At 35.8% G+C, this 23705-nt stretch overlaps 1 protein-coding gene, 2 long non-coding RNA genes and 1 pseudogene across 4 annotated transcripts; 1 reads left to right on the top strand and 3 right to left on the bottom strand.

Moving 5' to 3' along the window:
• Positions 1-239: 239 nt before the first annotated feature.
• LOC132311570 (disease resistance protein RUN1-like) lies at positions 240-5956 on the bottom strand. Of its 2 annotated transcripts, none has more exons than XM_059809536.1 (6): positions 5160-5956; positions 2789-3881; positions 2325-2609; positions 1274-2224; positions 692-1172; positions 240-547 (listed from the first exon to the last, which is right to left on the bottom strand). In XM_059809536.1, the coding sequence occupies exons 1-6, from the start codon at positions 5660-5662 to the stop codon at positions 543-545; spliced, it is 3318 nt and encodes a 1105-aa protein (XP_059665519.1). In that variant the 5' UTR covers positions 5663-5956; the 3' UTR covers positions 240-542. The 2 variants fall into 2 exon arrangements, with proteins under 2 accessions (XP_059665519.1, XP_059665518.1); XM_059809535.1 differs by having other exon boundaries at positions 686-1172; positions 5160-5955.
• A 4083-nt stretch (positions 5957-10039) lies between these two features.
• LOC132314869 (uncharacterized) lies at positions 10040-11401 on the bottom strand. Its single transcript, XR_009483532.1, has 2 exons — positions 11139-11401; positions 10040-10315 (listed from the first exon to the last, which is right to left on the bottom strand). It is a non-coding gene; the product is annotated as an uncharacterized LOC132314869 (long non-coding RNA).
• A 5401-nt stretch (positions 11402-16802) lies between these two features.
• On the bottom strand, positions 16803-18100 carry LOC132314868 (uncharacterized). Its single transcript, XR_009483531.1, has 2 exons — positions 17890-18100; positions 16803-17072 (listed from the first exon to the last, which is right to left on the bottom strand). It is a non-coding gene; the product is annotated as an uncharacterized LOC132314868 (long non-coding RNA).
• A 392-nt stretch (positions 18101-18492) lies between these two features.
• LOC132314137 (disease resistance protein RPV1-like) lies at positions 18493-23289 on the top strand (annotated as a pseudogene).
• The last annotated feature ends 416 nt before the right edge of the window (positions 23290-23705 follow it).

Genomic DNA, 23705 nt, shown 5'->3' with positions numbered 1-23705 from the left:
TCTAGGCATGATGTACAAGACCCGTGGGCATTTTCCTCAAGTAACGCCTACTAAAGTTTCAACTAATGGTGCAATTCACCAACTTATGTATTGTCTAAAAATATTTGGGGTATTGAAATTTACATGTATGTTTTTCCCTACCCTTAATGAAATAAATTAAAGCAACAAAAAGAGAAGCTAGTGTATATTGGTTCAGTGATAATAATCTGAAAAAATAAAAACAATTGAGAAGAGACTCAGAAGAAAAAATGTGACTCAGTACTTTATTGATATTTTAGTAGAATTGTAATTTACTCCATCACATGTAGTGCTCTTTTATTCTACTCATGTTTATTCTACACCTTCAATTTTGGTACGTACTAACAAAATATTTTCCATCACAATTAAATATGTTATTACAACAGACAGAGCTTCTTGTACACAAAATTGACAATCAAAACAAACGTAGACAAAAATGGCAATCAAAAGTATCCAAATGATCCTTTCTATGCCTCTTAATGCTGCTCCACAAACATACAACTGTCTTCTAGGATTTCTGTGTGTTAACCTACAAAATTGCAACAATCAAATATAGTAATTCATTAATTGCAATATATATGAAAATTATAATATTTGAAAGTGTCGGTATGATTTTAAGAATTGAGAAATTAAGTTTAAAGAGAGTGATGAAAGTATGATATGATACCTTCACCTTCACCTTGCTCCTCCATAATTAGATGGATACCCATTTTCTTCACCTTGTTTTCTTCTCTAGTGTTGTTTTCGTCAATTGATAAAACTGAAGCCAGAATGTAACAGCTGGCATCATCACAAATATTGGGAGGGCCTGGGCTGAGCTTTGGTCTCTTCTTCATCCAATTTTTAATTGGTTGTTTCTCTTTAGACAACTCATCGTAATATTCAGTTACCTTTGTCAAAATAACGTGATTGCCTTTACATCTCTCATACCAAAAAACGCTTTCCATCACTACATAACCGTTGATTTTGAGATCAAATCCAATCACTGTGTCATTTTCATGAAATTCCAATACAACACAGATGGCAATTCCTTTGACGTTATTGTAAGAAGATAGATGATCCACCACCAAAGAGAAAGAAGACCCCTCAACTTCACTCTTATGCCTAAACCATTGCGGAATCTCACTTCCCGGAAAACTGATCCATTCAATTCCCTGTTCCATGCACGAACATAACAAGTTTTGAATACATACATATATATGTAGAGAGAGAGAGAGAGAGAGAGAGAGAGAGAGAGAGAGGTAAAGTAATTAACCTGAAGCTGACTTTGTGACGATATATTTGGCATGTTCTCCATCTCATCCATAACCAATTTGTCGCACTCAGTGAATCTTAATTGGCGATTGTTTGGACCAATTCCACTTGGCGGATTAATCCAATACCGTTCCAATGATTTGCAGCCATGTGCATTCACTTTTTCAATAGATGGCGGAAGTGAAGTCAACGTTCGGAGGCTTGTGCAATCTTCCAAATGAAGGCTTTCCAGACATTTGAGTTGAATGAGGCTTGTTGGTATGCTAGAGAAATTGCTTCCACTTAAATTTAAAACAGATAGAGTGCTCAAAGCGGAGAGCAGTTCCAGTTGCAAATAATTAGTTGAAGCAGGAGGAGTTCTCTTTCGCACCAATGAAAATGGCACAAATGAATTTGGCGTTTTGGGAGACACTTTTTGTAAATCACTTAGCCGAAGGTTTCTAAGTTTACACAAGTGTACAATGGACGATGGTAACTGTTCTATAGCGGTTCCTCCCATGTCAAGGAATTTTAAATCCTTCATTCTATAAAAAATGTTACTTGAAACCCTTTTAAGCTTTCGGCAATTACCTACCTTTAAATCCTGAAGCCCTTCAAGAAGCTCAATTGATGAAGGCAAATCTTTTATTACAGTTTTCTCCAAATTAAGTTGCCGCAAACTATTCATACGCCCCTGAATCTCCGGAAACTTCTCAAGTTTTACGCATCCTCTTAGATTCAAAGATTCCAACTTTTCCAACTTGATGCTTTTTGTGAGACTCCTCAGATTTTTACAGTCCTTCATATCCAAACTAACAAGCCTCTTGTGAACTCCAATCGACTCGTGGACCTCAATTAGATTTTTACATCCTTCAAGATTTAATTCCTCGAGATATGGGAGACTAGACAAGTCAGGTGTTTTATACAAATATAAGGAGTGACCGAGATTAAGGTATTTTAACTTCTCGAGAAACTGGAAAGGAAACAAGCAATGAAAGAAATCAATCAATTTTAATCAAATCTGACAATACTATTCATACGTAACGAATTGTATAAATAAACTCTGACCATACCTTGATACTTGATGATATTCCTTTGATTTGGTTGTGACAAAGGCGAAGTTGAACAAGATTTTTTGGATGGAAATTGGATGGCAAAAACTTTGCTTGGTAATCATCCCAATCGAGATAACATAATTCATTTGAAAGATATGTAAGTTTTCCACAAGGTCGTATGCCACTGAGTTTGAGCAGCTTAAGTTTCTTCATCTTCTCAAAGACATCAACATCTACATGTAACTCCTCTGGTACATGATCATCAGGCAAGTTTAGCATAATGCCTTTAATTGTTTCGGTCACCTGATCACCGAGAACATTGTGTAAGTTACCATGCAATGTTAAAACCTTAAAATTATCCAAGTTTACAACTGTTTAGATGAAAAAAAATAAAAATAATAAATAAATCAAAGAAATCTAAATTTTTTTGCACAACATGAATATCAAAATTGCAAATAAACTTATATGGAGTTAGAATGTACCGTATTCTCTCTGAACACTTTATAGACATCTTCATAAAACCACAACCTACTTCGTTTGCCAGGATCATCAGGTGATTCTTGACGAACAATTTCCTTACCCATTTCTTGTAACAAATCATGCATGCACAGCTTGTTGTATGATGAGATAGTTATCAATGACCGTTCAATAAGAATTGGAATTCGTGGGTGAAACCCATTACTACCCAATATATTCATTACATAATCTTTATCATACCCTTTGAAGAAACAAGCGATGTCAAGGAATAAATCCTTCTCTGTGTTGTTAAGGCCATCAAAACTTATCTTAAGAACATCATGAATTCTTTCATTGGGAATTCTTTTCAAATTATCCAGTTCATATTCCCATTCTTTTATACTTCTTTTAAATAAAAAAGAACCCAAAACTTGAAGAGCTAATGGAAGGCCTTTGGCATAATTTACTACACTTTCTGAGAGTTCCCGATAATCCTCCAAGGGATGGTTGTTAGTGAAAGCATGCCAACTAAAAAGTTGAAGAGCTTCATCGTTATTCAACAACTCAACCTTGTACATTTCATCTACTCTGTGCTCCACCAATAAACGTTCATTTCTAGTTGTTACAATGATCCTACTTCCAAAACCAAACCAATCATTTGCTCCGGCTAAACTTTCTAATTGCTTCAAACTATCCACATTGTCAAGAACTACCAGGACCTTCTTGTAACAAAATCTTTTCTTTATCACATTGATCCCGTAGTGAACATTAGACATCTTTATATCTTCTTCCATTAGGATGTCATTCAAGAGTTGTTGTTGCAGATCAGTTAGACCATTTTGTTGTTCTGAAACTTCTTTCACATCACTAAGGAAACAACTACCTTCAAATTGATTAAATATTCGATTGAAGACAACTTTGGCTATGGTTGTCTTTCCTATTCCCCCAGTTCCACAAATTCCCACAGTGCACACATCCTTTGACCCATTATTTAGCAAAGCGATCACTTCATTGACACGAGAATCTATCCCCACTTCATACTTGGCAACATATAATGGTATATGTTCCAATTTTTTTATAAACTCTTGAACAATTTTTTGGATAAATTTCGCTTCATGCCTATGAAGTACAAAGCACATTAAAAAGAACTAGTGAGTCATAAAAAATTTTATATTTTATTTATGGGTAAATAATAATAATCATCATAAATTACTCAATTCGTAAACTATAAATTGATTGAAATAGACTAATGCATCGTAAAAATGTTGATAACTCATGAGTTGATAACTCAAGTCATGGGGATGCACAAGTGGTTCTAGTAGCAAGGCTGCTTGTGTTTATTCCTTGTGATGGTTCAACAATGCATCTAAATAAATAAATAAATATATATATATATATATATATATATATATATATATATATATATATAAACTGTTCAATCCAAAATCAAAATGAACTTTCATTACCCAAATTCGCAAATGTAATCATTTCTACTTTAATGAGATAAAGGACAAAATGATAAAAGAAATTGAGTTTCGGCAGTTTGGGAGGGATTAATTTTCAATCCAACCCTCTAAAATCCACTTCAAACTACAATACAATTGATATAAGATTCGTATTCGAAATACACAAATAAATAAAAGTTATTTTAATTATGGATAATTAATATTTATTTTTTCTTTTTGTTTTTGTTAGACAAGTCATGTTCAAACATGCCTATTATTTCTGGACTTACATTTGAAAACAGCAGCACTTAATTGTTCTATGGACCAAAAAAAAAAGAGGAGGAGGAATGTAAAACTTAATTAGAATGGCAATCTGAAGTTTAACCCACCTATCAATTAGACTAAAACATAATATTTTTTTTGCCCCTTTTTGGTAAGAAACATCTAAAACTTAATAATAACTCTAATTAATAAATATTTAACTTTAATCAGGTTAGTTTGATTCTAATTTGACATAAAAAGAAAAAAAAAAAAAAAAAAAGTAGAAAAATAAGGAGATACACAATTGAGTGCAAATAATAAATCCACAACTAGCCTATATATTCATTTGAAGATTAAAACACTCACTTAAAATTTAAATATAGTGAACGAGATAATAGGATAATGATATTTTCTCTCCTTCCAAAGTGAGAGATTGAGGCTTTAACTCCATAGAGCAAAAATGTGTGTGTTTATTTATCAAGATATAAAATAATAATAACAATTAAAATTTAGTATAAGATATTGTGCAATTTTTCTCAATAAAAAAAGAATGCTAATTGAAAATATAAATCGTGCTTCATGTTTGCTTCTAATTAAGTATTGCAACCAAAGTTGTTTAGTTAAATTAGTGCACATATTTCATACGGCAATATAGAAGAAGAAGAAGAAAATTTGTTGAGTTAATTATTACCCATTTGCCACATCGTTCAAATCCCACCCGCTTAAATTTGCTGCCTCTACCAAAGCTGCCCTCCACTTTTGCACCTTTTCCTTGTCCTTTTCTCCAAAATTTTCCTCATGTTTGGCAAATGCTTCTGCAAAACTTCCCTTTTGTTTCCGTACTTGTGAGGGATCAACGTTGTAGAAAATTGGCAAAATTGTTTGCCCCACTTTATTCCTGCATTCAATGATCTGTACAAGTTCCTCCAAACACCAAGTAGACGATGCGTAGTTTTTCGAAAAAATGATAATTGCGAATTTCGATTCTTTAATTGCCTTGAGATGTTCAGAAGAAATCGATTTTCCTCCCTTAAGTTCCTCATCATATTTGAAGGTGTGAATTCCTTTGTGTTGCAGAGCCATATAGAGATGGTCCACAAAGTTCTTGCGGGTATCTTCACCTCTAAAACTCAAGTAGACATCATAATTCCATCGAGGAGGAGGAGGAGAAGAAGAAGAAGGAAATGCATCCATTGAGGCTTGAATGAAAATTTATCGGTGTGATTGTGATACTTAAAAATATCTCTCCCCCTCTATTCTATAATTGTTGGCTAAGAATCATATCCAAGCAATTTCGTTCCAAATTTTCTTGGTATGAAGTTGCTGGGAACTTTCTATGAAACTTCAATCTTTTGCTGGGTTATAGAAATGTGTGGAAGTTGATGGTAAATTTTCTTGGACTTTTTTGATCAAAGCATATACCTTTTTAGCTGAAGAAAGAACAACAAACACTATGTGAAAAAGGTGTAGGTGGTCATATTTGGCTGAAGAAAGATTTCCAAAGATTTAATTTCACATGGGAGTCATCTTTTGTGGGGTCATTCACAAAAGTTGTCCGGTTGAATGCAAAGAAAATGTGTCAAGTCGGTGAATAAATTCTATTATACTTGTCCGGTTAAATGTGTCAAGTCGGTGAATAAATTCTATTAGAATTGTCCGGTTGAATGCAAAGAAAATGTGTCAAGTGGGTGAATAAATTCTATTTTATTTTTTCATTTACTGGCTAAAACCCTAACATAAATGTTGACGAATAAATTCTATTATAATAGCAAACCATATAAGTCAAAAAATGAATTTAACAAGAAATAGCGAGAATAAAATTTATTCATCAACAATTAATTAGGACAATTATTCAATAATTAAATAATATTACGGTTGGTTAAGAATCATTTCCTTCCTATACACTGTGCTTTACTTTAGAGAGCGAAAGTGGGAACTTTAATATCCATGAAACTTCAAGCTTTTCCTCAACTTTATTGATAAAAGCAAATACCTTTTTAGCTGGCAAAAAGAAAAGAAAAGAAAAGAAAAATAATAAGACTGAAAAAAAGGTGTAGGTGGGTCAAATTAGACTGCTGAAGAAATATTTCCTAACGCCCCTATTGAGTAGTAAAATTTACATCTTCCAAAAGCGTTGTCCAATGTTACATGGGAATCATTGTGATGTTGTGAGTAAAATAATGTTTTTATATGTTACTATTCAAGAGTTATACCAATATGACAAATTAAAATAATAAAATTAAAAAATTGGATAAAAAAAATGTGTAGATTGAGATTAGAATTGAATTCTATAACTGACAAGCTTTATACTCAGGTGACCATGATTTTAATAAAATTAAAGCTTGAATATATCGGAGAAATTGTGTACTTCAAAGTCTCTCTGCCCCTTTATTATATATATGTAACAATTGCTAAGCATCATCCAAGCAATTTCCTTCCTTGTTCTATGCTCTACTAGGGAACATAGAAAGAAGTTGCTGGGAACTTTCAGTTTAAGATAAAGACAATCCTTGTGAGTCAACTGAATATTAATTATAATTTATAATTTGTATAAATTATATGCAAATAAAGATCAATTAAAATATAAACAGATTCAACCGAATATAAGATGGGAGACATTGTGTGGAAAGCGTAGTTGGGTCAAAATTAGGCGGCTAAAGAAAGAATTCCTAATAGTCATTCAATAATATTTATAGGGAGTGTAATTTATTCAAAAAGACTTCCTTATATTATTAAATTAAAATTAAAATTATATTAACGGATACCATATTCGTGTTTTCCCTTTTTTTTAAATATAAAAAAATAAAAAAAAACGTTTGTACTAGTGAATGATAGTTTAGCAAAAATTTGTTTTTTAGTAGAAAAAATATAATAAAATATAATAAAAGCTATTGTATCACTTTTCGGGATAAGCCTATCAAAAGTTAGAAAGTTTGGTTTTATTGTAACGACCCAAATCCGAGAACACCAAGAGCAAAATGGTCATTTTACTCCTTCAAATGATGTAGGTTGGATCCCACTCCTAGATGTGAACAGAGAAAGTGATATGTATATAGCATATATTTCTAAATGGTTCGAAGTATTTTGGCGATAAAATTCAAGAATAAAACTGTGCTTTCAAAAAATAATAATTTGAACTTAATTTGGATTATTTGCACAATTTGATTCAGATTGAATTTTGAGTTCATGAAAAATATTATTTCTGAAATTTTTATTATATATCTTTGATGAATTTGATGTACATTCATTGAATGTGATGTGTAATAGACTAATTAAAAGAAAAACATAATTAGACTAATTCTTATATTAGTAGCTGAATATAGATGAACCAACAGCCCGTCTAGGCATGATCTACAAGACCCGTGACCATTTTCATCAACTAACGCCTACTAAAGTTTCAACACAGAAAAAGATAATATGAAAGGTAAACAACTCATGCTGCAATTCACCAACATATGTATTGTCTAAAAATATTAGAGCTATTGAAATTTACATGTATGTTTTTCCCTACCCTTAATGAAATAAATTAAAGCAACAAAAAGAGAAGCTAGTGTACGTATATTGGTTCAGTGATCATAATCTGAAAAAATAAAAAAATAAAAACAATTGAGAAGAGAGTGAGAAGAAAAAATATGAGTCAGTACTTTATTGATATTTTAGTAGAATTGTAATTTACTCCACCACATGTAGTGCTCTTTTATTATACTATTAACTTTCATGTTTATTCTACACCTTCAATTATCCTTGGCTAAGTTGGTATTAGAAGGGTTATCAAATCTCAAGTAACCTCAAGTTTTGAGGTGAGGAGTTCAAAGCTGAGAAGAGCTGGATTTAGCATGTCCAAAATTCATTCACCTTTTGAATTTCTTGTAAATTAAAAAGTTAAAAAAATATATAGAGGGAAGGACAGCTGTTTGAAAATTTTCCATTTTTTTTTAGTATTCAAAAGTAAATCTAATTTTCTTTATAGTGAAAAGTTGTGATTAGTAGGGATTACTCCTTGAGTGTAAAGTTGAGTATTGATCATCTTCAATGAACTCCATGAGCAAAACTTGTATGTATTTATTGATGTTAATAGTGTATTACGTAGATTCAAATGTGTTCTAATGAGTATTTCTACCCGAGAAGGTATTGAGTGTGTCAGAGAGATGCAACCAAAGAGAACGTCCTATATCAACTTGTTAAACTTTTATTAGGTGAACTTACCAATGACGTGGTCTGTTCGGGGCATTTGATATTAATTTACTATTGAACTGCATATTACGGTCTTTATTATATAGTTTCGAGGACGTTGAACATGCCTTTTTCCACTCTAGCATTTTAGTTTGAATTGACGAAAAAGAAAGGAAAAGAAGAGGGTGGCTTAGAAAGGAAATCCTAGTGCTATACTATAAGAAGTGAGCACATCTTATGTCTTTTTAACTAATGTATATTGTGTTGGATTATTGGGGGAAGACTGTTTCGTCCTCACCACTATAATCATCATTGAACTATTGTTGCTGCCATTACCACCGAATATTCATCACCCTTCGTCAAGATCACCGACAAGACCACCATGAAAAGTGACCCATCAGTATTGCTAGGAAGTCCTTTGTATTTGAACAATACTTTAGGTCCTCATTGGTGAGGATTTACAACATACTCACTGATGTGGACCAATAATAAATAGACACGTCCTATTTTAATTATCAAATCATAGATGGTGTCACCATCTCTGATTTAGTAATTGAATATCTATCATATCATTTTTGATTTGATAATTAAATATTACATATCCATTTATTATTGGTTCACATTAGCAGTGAGAATGTTGTAGACATAAATCTCTGATTTGGTAAGTGAATATTTACCATATCATTTTTGATTTGATAATTAAAGATTATATGTCTATTTATTATTAGTCCATATTAGCAGTGAGTATGTTGTAGACACAAGTATTGTCCTATTTTGTGGTGTTTCAATTTGGACTCATTGCAGGTCCACGCATTTTCTTTCCTTTCAACTTGACACCATTATGTCAAAGCACCGACTTGACACATTTTCTTTGCATTGAACCAGACAACTTTTGTGAAAGACCCCACAAAGGAAGACTCCCATGTGAAATCTTTGGAAATCTTTCTTCAGCTAGAAAAAGATATATAATATGAATTTTAGTAAGGTATATAAGTAATACAAAAAATAATTTAGTAAGGTATATAAGTAATAAAAAAAAGATACTAATATGAATTTTACAACCCAGAAAAAGATACTAATATGAATTTTATAACCCTTGATTTAAATTTGTGTATATTTAGAATAAAATTTTCGAACCAGTTGCACATTTTGGCACTGCATCCATGCTCTCCCCATTCACACTTTCCAAGTACACCTTTTGAATGTAACGACCCTAGCTGATGCCAAAATTTTAAAAAAATTCGGCATAACCTCCCCTAAAAATGGGCCTTCAACAACCTCTCCCAATACACAAAACACATAAAATCATCTAGCATCCCATTCATCCGTTCATTATACCTTAACATAGTTCCTTTCATGGTGGAACATCCACACACCAATTAATCTAAATTATCATAATTACAGTCCCAAAATACAAGATTAATATTTAAAGTCCCTGTCTTACAACGTTACATGATACAATTGCATGGAAACATATACCATAATTCCACTAGTTTCATTTACATCAAACAAAAGATAAGTTCGTTCTTAAGTTACAAGGCCATGAATACTAACTTAATTACATTTCCACAACTACGAATATACATAGAACGGTCAAAATACAAAATAGTAAACAACCTTCTAACAACTTTCAAGCTTGAGGTGGATTGTCGTCCACTAGTTCATTTCCAAGACCTGAAAAAAATAATATAAATAGTAGGGTGAGCATAAAGCTCAGCAGGTGACACTTAAGACACACATCTTGTGTCCTTGTGAATCCAAACAAAGCATAGGCCAATAGAAAATGGGGATCATACAATGTCGGGGAATAATACAGCATAACGATTCAATGTCAAGTATATCCAATGCAATGGTATGAGATGCGATGCATGCTAGTGTCGCTCCCCATTTTCATAATCTAAAACATCATTTCCAAACTGTTAATACTGCCCGCCCTTTGGTAGCCCCGCCACAACACGAGAGGAGGATTGGCTAGTGTCCCTGACCCTTGGTAACCCCGCGGCGTCAATATGGGGCCCAGCTAGCTCAACTACGCTAGGACGACTCCCTAATCCCCTCTAGGCTATATTAACCTCCGACCCGTTGGTAACCTCGCAGCGACCGGGTTTCACATAAAACCATTTCATCAAAAACACTTCCCTAAAATTCCCCATATTTATTTCAAGAACAATTTCTCCCATTTCATGTAAACCTAATGGTATGTGCATGTATCTATGTTCCATACATTCAATGTCATGGCATTTAAAATTCTACACCATAAAATTAAACATTCAACATGTTCAACATCTCCCAAGTAATTATTAACACGTTAAGATACATCAAAATACATTTAAGCATGCTTTACACATAAAACAACTCACATTCAAATACATGAATTTCTCTAGACAACATTTAAAATAATCATTGATACAATTAACTTCTAATTAAGCATGCTTGGCATAACAAATGATTATAACTCACAATGGAACAAGAAGGTAGTGGATTAAGGTGTCCCTACCTCAAATTTGCACAAAACCCTTAAAATGGGTCTTGAATTTCGAACTCCAAGGAGAGGCTAAAAGCTGGAATTTCTGGTATGGATGCGTAGAGCTTGACGTGAGCTTCGTTTTGCCTCAAACGGCACCTTAATCCGATAAGAGATGAGAGAGAAATTAAGCCTTGAAGCTTGAAACCATAAAAAGAAAAAAAAAACCCAGAGAGCTTTTGGAATGAGAGAGAGGCTGATACGTAGAGAAGAAGAAATATGACATTATATTGGCTTATAAATCATGTGGGCCCCACAAGTGAATAACATTTTATTTAACTTTAACATATATATATATATAAAGTTAAAAACATTACATTCTCCCTAACTTTAAAAGATTTCGTCCCCGAAATCAAGACATACCTGGAGAAGAAAACAACTCTGGATACTTGGAGTGAACCTCCTATTCGAGCTCCCAAGTAGCCTCCTCGACTCCGTGGTGTCTCTAAAGGACTTTCACCATTGGTATCGTCTTGTTCCTCAACACCTTTTGTTGTGTGTCAAGAATCTGAGCTGGTCCTTCCTCGTAGGAAACATCCTCATCAATGTCTACATCAACCCAACTCAAAATGTGAGATGGATCTGGCTCATACTTCCATAACATCGATACATGGAAAACATTGTGGACCCTATCCAACTGTGGTAGCAAAGCAAGTCTGTAGGCAACCTCTCCTACACGGTCCAAAATCTCAAATGGTCCAATGAATCGTGGAGACAACTTGCCACTTTTCCCGAATCTCATCAATCCCTTCCGTGGAGAAACCCGAAGAAAAACGTAGTCTCCCACCTCAAAGGATAACGGCCGTCTCCGCTTATCCGCATAACTCTTCTGTGGGCTCTGAGCTGTAAGTAACCTCTGTCTTATCAACTTAATCTTCTCAGTAGTCTCGAGTACAATGTCAGGTCCTAAGGCGGCTGTCTCGCCTACCTCAGTCCAACAAACAGGAGACCTACAAGGTCTACCATACAACGCCTCAAATGGAGCCATCTGAATGCTCGCCTAATAACTGTTGTTGTAGGCAAATTCAATAAGTGGAAGGTAATCATCCCAACTACCACCCAAGTCAAGCACACATGCCCGAAGCATATCCTCCAAAATCTGAATAGTACACTCCGACTGACCGTCAGTCTATGGATGGAATGCTGTACTTAGGTGCAACGCTGAGCCAAATGCTGCTTGAAGTCCTTCCCAGAACTTCGAAGTGAACTTAGCATCCCTATCTGAAACAATGGTTACTGGAACTCCATGCAACCTTACAATCTCCTTCACATAAAGAATACCAAGCTTCTCTGCATCATCTGTTGCCTTAATAGGCAAAAAGTGAGCCGTCTTGGTCAATCTGTCAATGATGACCCATACGGACTCATTGCCCCTTCGTGACCTTGGAAGACCTGTCACAAAATCCATAGCAATATGCTCCCATTTCCATTGCGCTACAGGTAATGGTTGCAACAAACCGGCTGGTCTCTTATGCTCGGCCTTCACCAGCTGACAGGTAAGGCATCTAGCCATAAACTGTGCAACATCTTTTTTCATCCCGTTCCACCAATACTGACGTCTCAAATTGTGATACATCTTGGTACCACCTGGATGAACTGCAAAACGGGAAGTGTGAAACTCCCGTAAGACGTCCTCACGACAAATAGTAGGAACCACCAACAAACCCCTGAACCGTAGACCCCCATCTATATACAAAGCCCAATCTTTCACTGTCTCACCACTGGAGATCAAAGCATGAATGGCATCTAAATTCGGGTCCTGTCTCTGTGACTCAATCACTTGTACAACAAGAGTAGGCTGAGCCATAAGACTAAACAAGAATGCCGACTCGCTGTCAACATCATCATCAAAACAATACAATCCCATCTCTGCCAAATCCTTAAGCATCTTCCACTTCCGAATAACCAGACAGGCCAAAGTTCCACGAGATTTTCAGCTTAAGGCATCTACTACCACATTTGCCTTGCCCGGATGATACTGCAAGTCAAAATTATAATCTTCCAAGAATTCAACCCATCTTCTCTGTCTATTGTTCAAGTCCTTTTGGGAGAAAAGGTACTTGAGACTTTTATGATCCGAGTACACCTCGAATCTTTCACCATGCAAGTAGTGTCTCCAACACTTCAAAGCAAACACAACTGCCGCCAACTCCAAATCATGAGTAGGGTAGTTGTACTCGTGAGTCTTCAACTGTCGAGACTCATAAGCCACTACTCTACCATCCTGCATCAACACACACCCTAAACCATCACGTAAAGCGTCACAATAGATCATATAACCCAAGCCACGCTCAGGTATCACCAACACTGGAGCCGTAGTCAATCTTGTCTTCAATTCCTGGAAAGATGACTCACAGGCTTCATTTCATGCAAACTTAATCCCTTTCTGGGTTAAACGGGTCATAGACGCTGCTAAACGGGAGAAATTTTTCACAAATCTCCGGTAGTAACCCACTAGACCAAGAAAACTACGAATCTCAAACACATTCTTGGGTTGCTCCCAATTCAAAACAGCTTCAATCTTTGATGGATCAACTGACACTCCGCCTTCTGAAATAACATGTCCCAAAAACTTCACCTCTTATAGCCAAAACTCACATTTCTCATATTTGGCATACAACCGGTGCTCCCGCAAAATCTGTAAAACAATACTTAAATGGATCTCGTGTTTCTCCCGAGATCGTGAATACACAAGAATGTCATCCACGAAAACTACCACAAACTAGTCCAAGTAATCGTGAAAGACGCGGTTCATTAAGTCCATGAATGCCGCTGGAGCATTAGTCAAGCCAAAAGGCATAACAAGGAACTCATAGTGTCCATACCGTGTACGGAATGCTGTCTTCGGGATATCCTCATCCCTAACCCGCAACTGATAATAGCCAAACCTCAAGTCAATCTTGGAGAAACAACTGGCTCCCGTCAACTGATCAAATAAATCATCTATCCTTGGCAAAGGATACTTGTTCTTGATGGTGGCGCGATTCAACTTCGGATAATCGATGCACAATCTTAAAAAACCATCTTTCTTCTTAGCAAACAAGACCGGTGCGCCCCATGGTGACACACTCGGTCGGATGAAACCTTTCATCCTCAAATCATCAAGCTGTCTTTTTAATTCCTCCAATTCAACTGGTGCCATACGATACGGTGTCATAGAAATCGGTCCGGTACCTGGCATTAACTCAATAGAGAACTCCACTTTTCGGTGTGGAGGCAACTCTGTCAAATCCTCCGGAAACACATCCAGAAAATCACGAACAACTGCAGGATAATATTCTTCCACAACATCATCCTCTTCGGCTATAAGGGTAGCCAAAAAGTAATCACCACGACTCCGTCCACGAATTCCATAAAACGATGAAATGTGGGAATCACTCCGATCTCCCACAAAAAAGAAACAGTCTCCCTCGGGAGTACAAACTGTAACCCTTCCTCTGAAACGGTCGATCGTGGCATGAAAAGAAACTAACCAATCCATCCCGAGAATGACATCAAAGCTCGTCATTTCTAGGAGGATAAGGTCAAACACAAAAGTCCGCCCGGCTATCACAATGGAACAGTCCCTCACGACTCGGCTCAAAGACACTGAAACTCCAACTGGCGTATCAACACATAACGCCCGATCCATAAAACTGACCTCTAACCCCGATGAAAGTGCAAATGATGATGAAATGAAAGAATGAGATGCACCAGAATCAAACAAAACACGGGCCTAAGAACCAAACACTGGAAATATACCTCGGAGAACTGAAGATCCTGGAGATGCATCAGTCGGTGCAAGGGCAAAGACACGCCCCTGCGGTGCCTGTGCCTGTGAACTACTAATCTAAACACCAGACTGTTGTGTCGACACAGTAGGAGTATCCCTCCTAGCTGGTCGTGAACCCTGAGAAGACAAGGCAGGCTATGGTGGTGGCGGCGGTGGTCTGAAACCTGATTAAACCGTAGACGACTGTAACGGCCTCTGCCGTGACCCTCTGCCACTAGTGGTGCCTGCTCTCTGACTCGGACAGTCCCGAATCAAATGGCCCTGCTGGCCACACCCATAACAAGCCTTCGGAGCTGAAGAAACTGAAGTCAATCTCATAGGACAACTGGACTTGTAATGCCCAGGCTGCTGACATTAAAAGCAAACAACTGCATTCCTATTAGACCCAGCTGGTAACAGAGTCGTAGGAGCAGATCGTGCAGAATGCTGTCCCTAAAACTGAGATGGACCGCCCCTATTCCTTTTCCAAGAAGATCCTTCTGAAGATGGCCCTGCACCCCTCTTTTGCTTCAACTGCTCTCTTCTTGCATCCTTCTCTTTATTATCAGCTTCCAGCATCAAAGCCCTTTCCACTGCTTCAGAGTAAACCTTAATGAACTGTGCTGTGATCAACGGCCTCATCCGATCATTAAGACCAGAAACAAACTTCCGAGTCTTGTTAACTTTATCTCTCACCATTTCTGGAGCAAAGCGAGAAAGTGAAGTGAACTTGTTTTCATATTCTGCCACTGACATGCTCCCTTGGATAAGGTTATGAAACTGGTCTTGTAACTCCCATCTTTTAGAAAGTGGAAAGTACTTTTCATAAAACAATTCCTTGAACTTGTCCCAACTCATCTCTTCTACCTTGTATCGGCTCGTAACCGACTTCCACCATAATTTAGCATCCTTAGCAAACTTATAAGTAGCTAGGATGATCTTCAAATGATCCTCCGTCACATCCATAGAAATCAATTGAGTTTCAACTTGCTCCATGTAGTCATCTGCTATCATTGGATCCGCACCGCCCTCAAACATAACCGGCATCAGCTGAGAAAACCCCTTAATAATCTTGAGACGCTTCTGAACTGGCGTCTCCTCAACTTGAACTGTAGGTTGTGGTGCCGACTTCGATTGAGCAGCAATCGTTGCCATCACGACATTTTGCAACAAACGATTAAACTCCAGTGCCACAGAACCTTCACCCACTTCTACGGGTGCTTCAACATTATCCCTCCTTATGGGTACAGCTCTCGGGGGAATCAAGTCCCTAAGAAGTGTGTCCTCATCATTTAGCTCCTCCGGATTGGAGATGGAGCTCTCACCAACATCACCCCTAGTCGGTCTAGGGCCAACTTCCCTGATTTCCTCACACCATGACATCGTTCTATAAAACAAAGGAAACAATTCAACAACGATAACACTAAGGTCCAACCGTGAACAACCCAACGCAAAAACATACTATACAAACATTTAGCATGTAATACTATGCAATGAATACATTAATGTAAGCATATAAACACATAAGCACGTAAGCAAGTAAGCAGTTAAGCATGCTTTTTCACATAGCAAAACACTTTTCCAAACAAGGAAATAACAATGCAAATGACTTCCCAGACAACCCTAGGCAAGCCTCTACCCGTCGTCCTAATGGTATTTGAACCATCGCTCTAATACCAAATTTGTAATGACCCTAGCTGATGCCAAAATTTAAAAAAAAAAATCAGCATAACCTCCCCTAAAAATGGGCCTTCAACAACCTGTCCTAATACACAAAACACATAAAATCATCTAGCATCCCATTCATCCGTTCATTATACCTTAACATAGTTCCTTTCATGGTGGAACATCCACACACCAATTAATCTAAATTATCATAATTACAGTCCCAAAATACAAGATTAATATTTAAAGTCCCTGTCTTACAACGTTACATGATACAATTGCATGGAAACATATACCATAATTCCACTAGTTTCATTTACATCAAACAAAAGATAAGTTCGTTCTTAAGTTACAAGGCCATGAATACTAACTTAGTTACATTTCCACAACTACGAATATACATAGAACGGTCAAAATACAAAATAGCAAACAACCTTCTAACAACTTTCAAGCTTGAGGTGGATTGTCGTCCACTAGTTCATTTCCAAGACCTGAAAAAAATAATATAAATAGTAGGGTAAGCATAAAGCTCAGCAGGTGACACTTAAGACACACATCTTGTGTCCTTGTGAATCCAAACAAAGCATAGGCCAATGGGAAATGGGGATCATACAATGTCGGGGAATAATACAGCATAACGATTCAATGTCAAGTATATCCAATGCAATGGTATGAGATGCAATGCATGCTAGTGTCGCTCCCCATTTTCATAATCCAAAACATCATTTCCAAACTGTTAATACAGCCCGCCCTTTGGTAGCCCCACCGCGACACGAGAGGAGGATTGGCTAGTGTCCCTGACCCTTGGTAACCTCGCGGCGTCATTATGGGGCCCAGCTAGCTCAACCACACTAGGACGACTCCCTAGTCCCCTCTAGGCTATATTAACCTCCGACCCGTTGGTAACCCCGCAGCGACCGGGTGTCGCATAAAACCATTTCAAGCACTTCCCTGAAATTCCCCATATTTATTTCAAGAACAATTTTTCCATTTCATGCAAACCCAATGGTATGTGCATGTATCTATGTTCCATACATTCAATGTCATGGCATTTAAAATTATACACCATAAAATTAAACATTCAACATGTTCAACATCTCCCAAGTAATTATTAACACATTAAGATACATCAAAATACATTTAAGCATGTTTTACACATAAAACAACTCACATTCAAATACATGAATTTCGCTAGACAACATTTAAAATAATCATTGATACAATTAACTTCTAATTAAGCATGCTTGGCATAACAAATGATTATAACTCACAATGGAACAAGAAGGTAGTGGATTAAGGTGTCCCTACCTCAAATTTGCACAAAACCCTTAAAATGGGTCTTGAATTTCGAACTCCAAGGAGAGGCTAAAAGCTGAAATTTCTGGTATGGATGCGTAGAGCTTGACGTGAGCTTCGTTTTGCCTCAAACAGCACTTTAATCCGATAAGAGATGAGAGAGAAATTAAGCCTTGAAGCTTGAAACCATAAAAAGAAAAAAATACCCAGAGAGCTTCTGGAATGAGAGAGAGGCTGATACGCAGAGAAAAAGAAATATGACATTATATTGGCTTATAAATCATGTGGGCCCCACAGGTGAATAACATTTTATTTAACTTTAACATATATATATATATATATATAAATTTAAAAACATTACATTGAAGAACCCCACAAAAGATGATTCCCATGTGAAACTGGACAATGCTTTTGGAAGACGTAAATTTTAATTCTCAAAAGGGGGCATTAAATCTTTGGAAATCTTTCTTCAGCAGCCTAATTTGACCCACCTACTCGTTTTTTCAGAGTGTTATTATTATTATTATCATTTAGCTAAAAAGGTATACGCTTTGATCAATAAAGTTCATGAAAATTTACCATCAACTTCCACACATTTCTATTACCCAGAACAAGTTTGAAGTTTCATAGAAAGTTCCCAGCAACTTCTTACCAAGAAAATTTGGAATGAAATTGCTTGGATATGATTCTTAGCCAACAATTATAGAATAGAGGGGGAGAGATATTTGTAAGCATTCACAAATTAGCAAGCCTCAATGGATGCATTTCCTTCTTCTTCTTCTTCTTCTTCTTTGCCTCAATGGAATTATGATGTCTTCTTGAGTTTTAGAGGTGAAGATACCCGCAAGAACTTTGTGGACCATCTCTATATGGCTCTGCAACACAAAGGAATTCACACCTTCAAAGATGATGAGAAACTTCAGAGAGGAAAATCGATTCCTTCTGAACTCCTCGAGGCAATTAAGGAATCGAAATTTGCAATCATCATTTTTTCGAAAAACTACGCATCCTCCTCATGGTGTTTGGATGAACTCGTAGAGATCATTGAATGCAAGAATAAAGTGGGACAGACGATTTTGCCAATTTTCTACAATGTCGATCCATCACAAGTGCGGAAACAAAAAGGAAGTTTTGCAGAAGCATTTGCCAAACATGAGAAAAATTTTGGAGACGACATGGAAAAGGTTCAAAAGTGAAGGGCAGCTTTGGTATTGGCAGCAAATTTAAGCGGGTGGGATTTGAACGATGTAGCAAATGGGTAGTAACTAACTCAACAAAATTTATTCTTCTTCTATATTGCCGTATGAAATATGTGCACTAGTTTAACTAAACAACTTTGTTTGCAATGCTTAATTAGAAGCAAACATGAAGCACAATTTATATTTTCGATTAGCATTCTTTTTTTATTGAGAAAAATTGCACAATATCTTATACTAAATTTTAATTGTTATTATTATTTTGTATCTTGATAAATAAACACAAGCATTTTTGCCCTATGGAGTAAAAGCCTCAATCTCTCCTTAATCTCTCACTTTGGAAGGAGAGAAGATATCATTATCCTATTATCTCGTTCACTATATTTAAATTTTAAGTGAATGTTTTAATCTTTAAAAGAATATATAGGCTAGTTGTGGATTTATTATTCGCACTCAATTGCGTATCTCCTTATTTTTCTTTTCTTTTTTTTCTTTTTATGCCAAATTAGAATCAAACTAATCTGATTAAAGTTAGAGTTATTATTAAGTTTTAGATGTTTCTTACCAAAAAGGGAAGAAGAAAAAAAAATTATGTTTTCAAGTTTAATTGATAGGTGGATTAAACTTCAGATTGCCATTCTAATTAAGTTTTACATTTTTTTTTTTTTTTTTTTTTTGACTAATTTGGTCCAAAGAACAATTAACTGCTGCTGTTTCCAAATGTAAGTCCATAAATAATAGACATGTCTGAACATGACCTTTTTTTTTCCCTAGTTGTGTTTGAACATGACTTGTCTAACAAAAACAAAAAGAAAAAATATATATATTAATTTTCCATAATTAAAATAACTTTTATTTATTTGTGTATTTTGAATACGATTCTTATATCAATTGTATTGTAATTTGAAGTGGATTTTAGAGGGTTGGATTGAAAATTAATACTTCCCAAACTGCCAGAACTCAATTTCTTTTTTCATTTTGTCCTTTATCTCATTAAAGTAGAAATAATTACATTTGTGAATTTGGGTAATGAAAGTTCATTTTGATTTTGGATTGAACAGTTTATATATATATACTATATTTAGATGCATTGTTGAACCATCACAAGGAAAAAAACACAAGCACGCTTGCTGCCTTGCTACTAGAACCACTTGTGCATTCCCATAAGTTATCAAGTCGTGAGTTATCAACATTTTTAAGATGCATCAGTCTATTTCAATCAATTTAGTTTACGAATTGAGTAATTTATGATTATTATTATTATTTACCCACAAATAAAATATAAAAAAAAAATATGACTCACTAGTTCTTTTTAATGTGCTTTGTACTTCATAGGCATGACGCGAAATTTATCCAAAAAATTGTTCAAAGAGATTATAAAAAAATTGGAACATATACCATTATATGTTGCCAAGTATGAAGTGGGGATAGATTCTCGTGTCAATGACGTGATCGCTTTGCTGAATAATGGTTCAAAGGATGTGTGCATTGTGGGAATTTGTGGAATTGGGGGAATAGGAAAAACAACCGTAGCCAAAGTTGTCTTCAATCAAATATTTCATCAATTTGAAAGTTGTTGTTTCCTTAGTGATGTGAAAGGAGTTTCAGAACAAAAGAATGGTCTAACTGATCTGCAACAACAACTCTTGAAAGACATCCTTATGGAAGAAGATCTAAAGATGTCTAATGTTGACTACGGGATCAATGTGATAAAGAAAAGATTTTGTTACAAGAAGGTCCTTGTAGTTGTTGATAATGTGGATAGTTTAAAGCAATTAGAAAGTTTAGCTGGAGCAAATGATTGGTTTGGTTTTGGAAGTAGGATCATTGTAACAACCAGAAATGAACGTTTATTGGTGGAGCATAAAGTAGATGAAATATACAAGGTTGAGTTGTTGAATGTTGATGAAGCTCTTCAACTTTTTAGTTGGCATGCTTTCACTAACAACCATCCCTTGGAGGATTATTTGGAACTCTCACGAAGTGTAATAAATTATGCTCAAGGCCTTCCATTAGCTCTTCAAGTTTTGGGTTCTTTTTTATTTAAAAGAAGTTTAAAAGAGTGGGAACATGAATTGGATAATTTGAAAAGAATTCCTAATAAAAAAATTCATAATGTTCTTAAGATAAGTTTTGATGGCCTTGACAACACAGAGAAGGATTTATTCCTTGACATTGCTTGTTTCTTCAAAGGGTATGATGAAGATCATGTAATAGATATATTGGGCAGTAATGGGTTTCACCCACGAATTCCAATTCTTATTGAACGGTCATTGATAACTATCTCATCATACAACAAGTTGTGCATGCATGATTTGTTGCAAGAAATGGGTAAGGAAATTGTTCATCAAGAATCACCTGATGATCCTGGCAAACGAAGTAGGTTGTGATTTTATAAAGATATCTATAACGTGTTCAGAGAGAATATGGTACGTTCTAACTCCGTATAAGTTTATTTGCAATTTTGATATTCAAGTTGTGAAAAAAAAAAAAAAAATGGATTAATTGCTGCATCAAATTTTTTCCATCTAAACAATTGTAAACTTGGATAATTTTAAAGTTTTGACACTGCATGGTAACTTACACAATGTTCTTGGTGATCAGGTGACCGAAACAATTAAAGGCATTATGCTAAACTTGCCTGATGAACATGTACCAGAGGAGTTACATGTAGATGTCGATGTCTTTGAGAAGATGAAGAAACTAAAACTACTTAAACTCAGTGGAATAAGACTTTGTGGACACTTTACATATATTTCAAATGAATTATGTTATCTCGATTGGGATGATTATCCTGCAAAGTTTTTGCCATCCAATTTCCATCCAAAAAATCTTGTTCAACTTCGCCTTTGTCACAACCAAATCAAAGAAATATCAAGTATCAAGGTATGATCAGAGTTTATTTATACAGTTATTTACATATGAATAGTATTGTCGGATTTTCTTGAAACTGATTGATTTCTTTCATTGCTTGTTTCCTTTCCAGTTCTAGAGAAGTTAAAATACCTTAATCTCAGTCACTCCTTAAATTTGCATAAAACTCCTGACTTGTCTAGTCTCCCATAACTCGAGGAATTAAGTCTTGTAGGATGTAAAAATCTAATTGAGGTCCACGAGTCGATTGGAGTTCACGAGAGACTTGTTAGGTTGGATCTGCGGAGCTGTAAAAATCTGAGGAGTCTCACAAAAAGCATCAAGTTGGAAAAGTTGGAATCTTTGAATCTATCAGGATGCGTAAAACTTGAGAAGTTTCCAGAGATTCAAGGGCGTATGAATTGTTTGCGGATTCTTTGTTTGGATGAAACTGCAATAAAATACTTGACTTCATCAATTGAGCATCTTGAAGGGCTTAGGGGTTTATATCTAGGTGATTGCCTAAAGCTTAAAAGTGTTCCAAGAAACATTTTTTCTAGAATGAAGGATTTAGAATCCCTTAAGATGGGAGGAACCGCTATAGAACAGTTACCATCGTCCATTGTACAGTTGTGTAACCTTAGTTGGCTTCAGCTAAGTGATCCCAAAACACCAAATTCATTGGTGCGAAAGAGAACTCCTCCTAATTATTTGCAACTGGAACTGCTCTCCGCTTTGAGCACTTTATCTTATTTAAATTTAAGTGGAAGCAATTTCTCTGGCATACCAACAAGCCTCATTCAACTCAAATGTTTGAGATACCTTCATTTGGAAGATTGCACAAGCCTTCGAACATTGACTTCACTTCCGGCATCTATTGAATATGTGAATGCGCATGGCTGCAAATCATTGGAACGGTATTGGATACCACCAAGTGGAATTGGTCCAAACAATCGCGGATTCAGATTCAGTGATTGCCACAAATTGGTTATGGATGAGATGGATAACATGCCAAATATATCATCACAAACTCAGCTTCAGGTTAATTACTTTACCTCTCTCTTTCTTTCTATATATATATATATATATATATATATATGTATATATGTATGTATTCAAAACTTGGGGATTTTTATTGTGTTCGTGCATGGAACAGGGAATTGAAAGTATCAGTTTTCCAGGAAGTGAGATTCCGCAATGGTTTAGGCATAAGAGTGAAGTTGAGGGGTCTTCTTTGTCTTTGGTTGTAGATCATCATCTTAACGTCAAAGGAATTGCAATCTGTGCTGTTCTGGAAATTCATGAAATTTCCTCATTGATTGGATTTTATCTCAAAATCAACGGTTATGGCGTGAAGTTGTGAACTGGTTTGAGAACGCAGACAGTTATTATTCTGCCTATTGGAGGTGTAAAGGCAATCACGTTATTTTGGCGAACGTAACTGAAAATAAGTTTTCTAAAGAACATCAACCAATTAAAAATTTGATGAAGAAGAGACCAAAGCTCAGCCCAGGCCCTCCCAATATTTGTGATGATGCCAGCTGTTACATTCAGGCTTCAGCTATATTATTTGACCCCATGCGTGGCACTACACAAGAAAAGAAGGTGAAGAAAATGGGCATCCATCTAATTCTGGAGGAGCAAGGTGAAGGTGAAGGTGAGTAGACCCACCCAATAATCATCACTCTCTTTTGATTGTCATTTTTGTATACAAGAAGCTCTGTCTGTTGTAATAAGAATTTTAATCGTGATGGAAAACGTTTTGTTAGTACGTACCAA

Source organism: Cornus florida, unplaced genomic scaffold (genome assembly GCF_030987335.1).
Source record: "Cornus florida cultivar Cherokee Brave unplaced genomic scaffold, ASM3098733v1 CherokeeBrave_3.0.0_Hap2_Chr06, whole genome shotgun sequence".
NCBI classification, from domain to species: Eukaryota; Viridiplantae; Streptophyta; class Magnoliopsida; order Cornales; family Cornaceae; genus Cornus; species Cornus florida.
This window is presented reverse-complemented; position numbering and strand designations above follow the sequence as displayed.

Excerpts from the sequence above, each read along its gene's own strand:
- LOC132311570 (XM_059809535.1), bottom strand. The coding sequence starts at position 5,662 with ATGGATGCATTTCCTTCTTCTTCTTCTCCTCCTCCTCCTCGATGGAAT. Across the intron at positions 3,882-5,159 it reads TTGAACGATGTGGCAAATGG|GCATGAAGCGAAATTTATCC; the intron begins GTAATAATTAAC and ends TGTACTTCATAG. Across the intron at positions 1,173-1,273 it reads CGTCACAAAGTCAGCTTCAG|GGAATTGAATGGATCAGTTT; the intron begins GTTAATTACTTT and ends TGCATGGAACAG.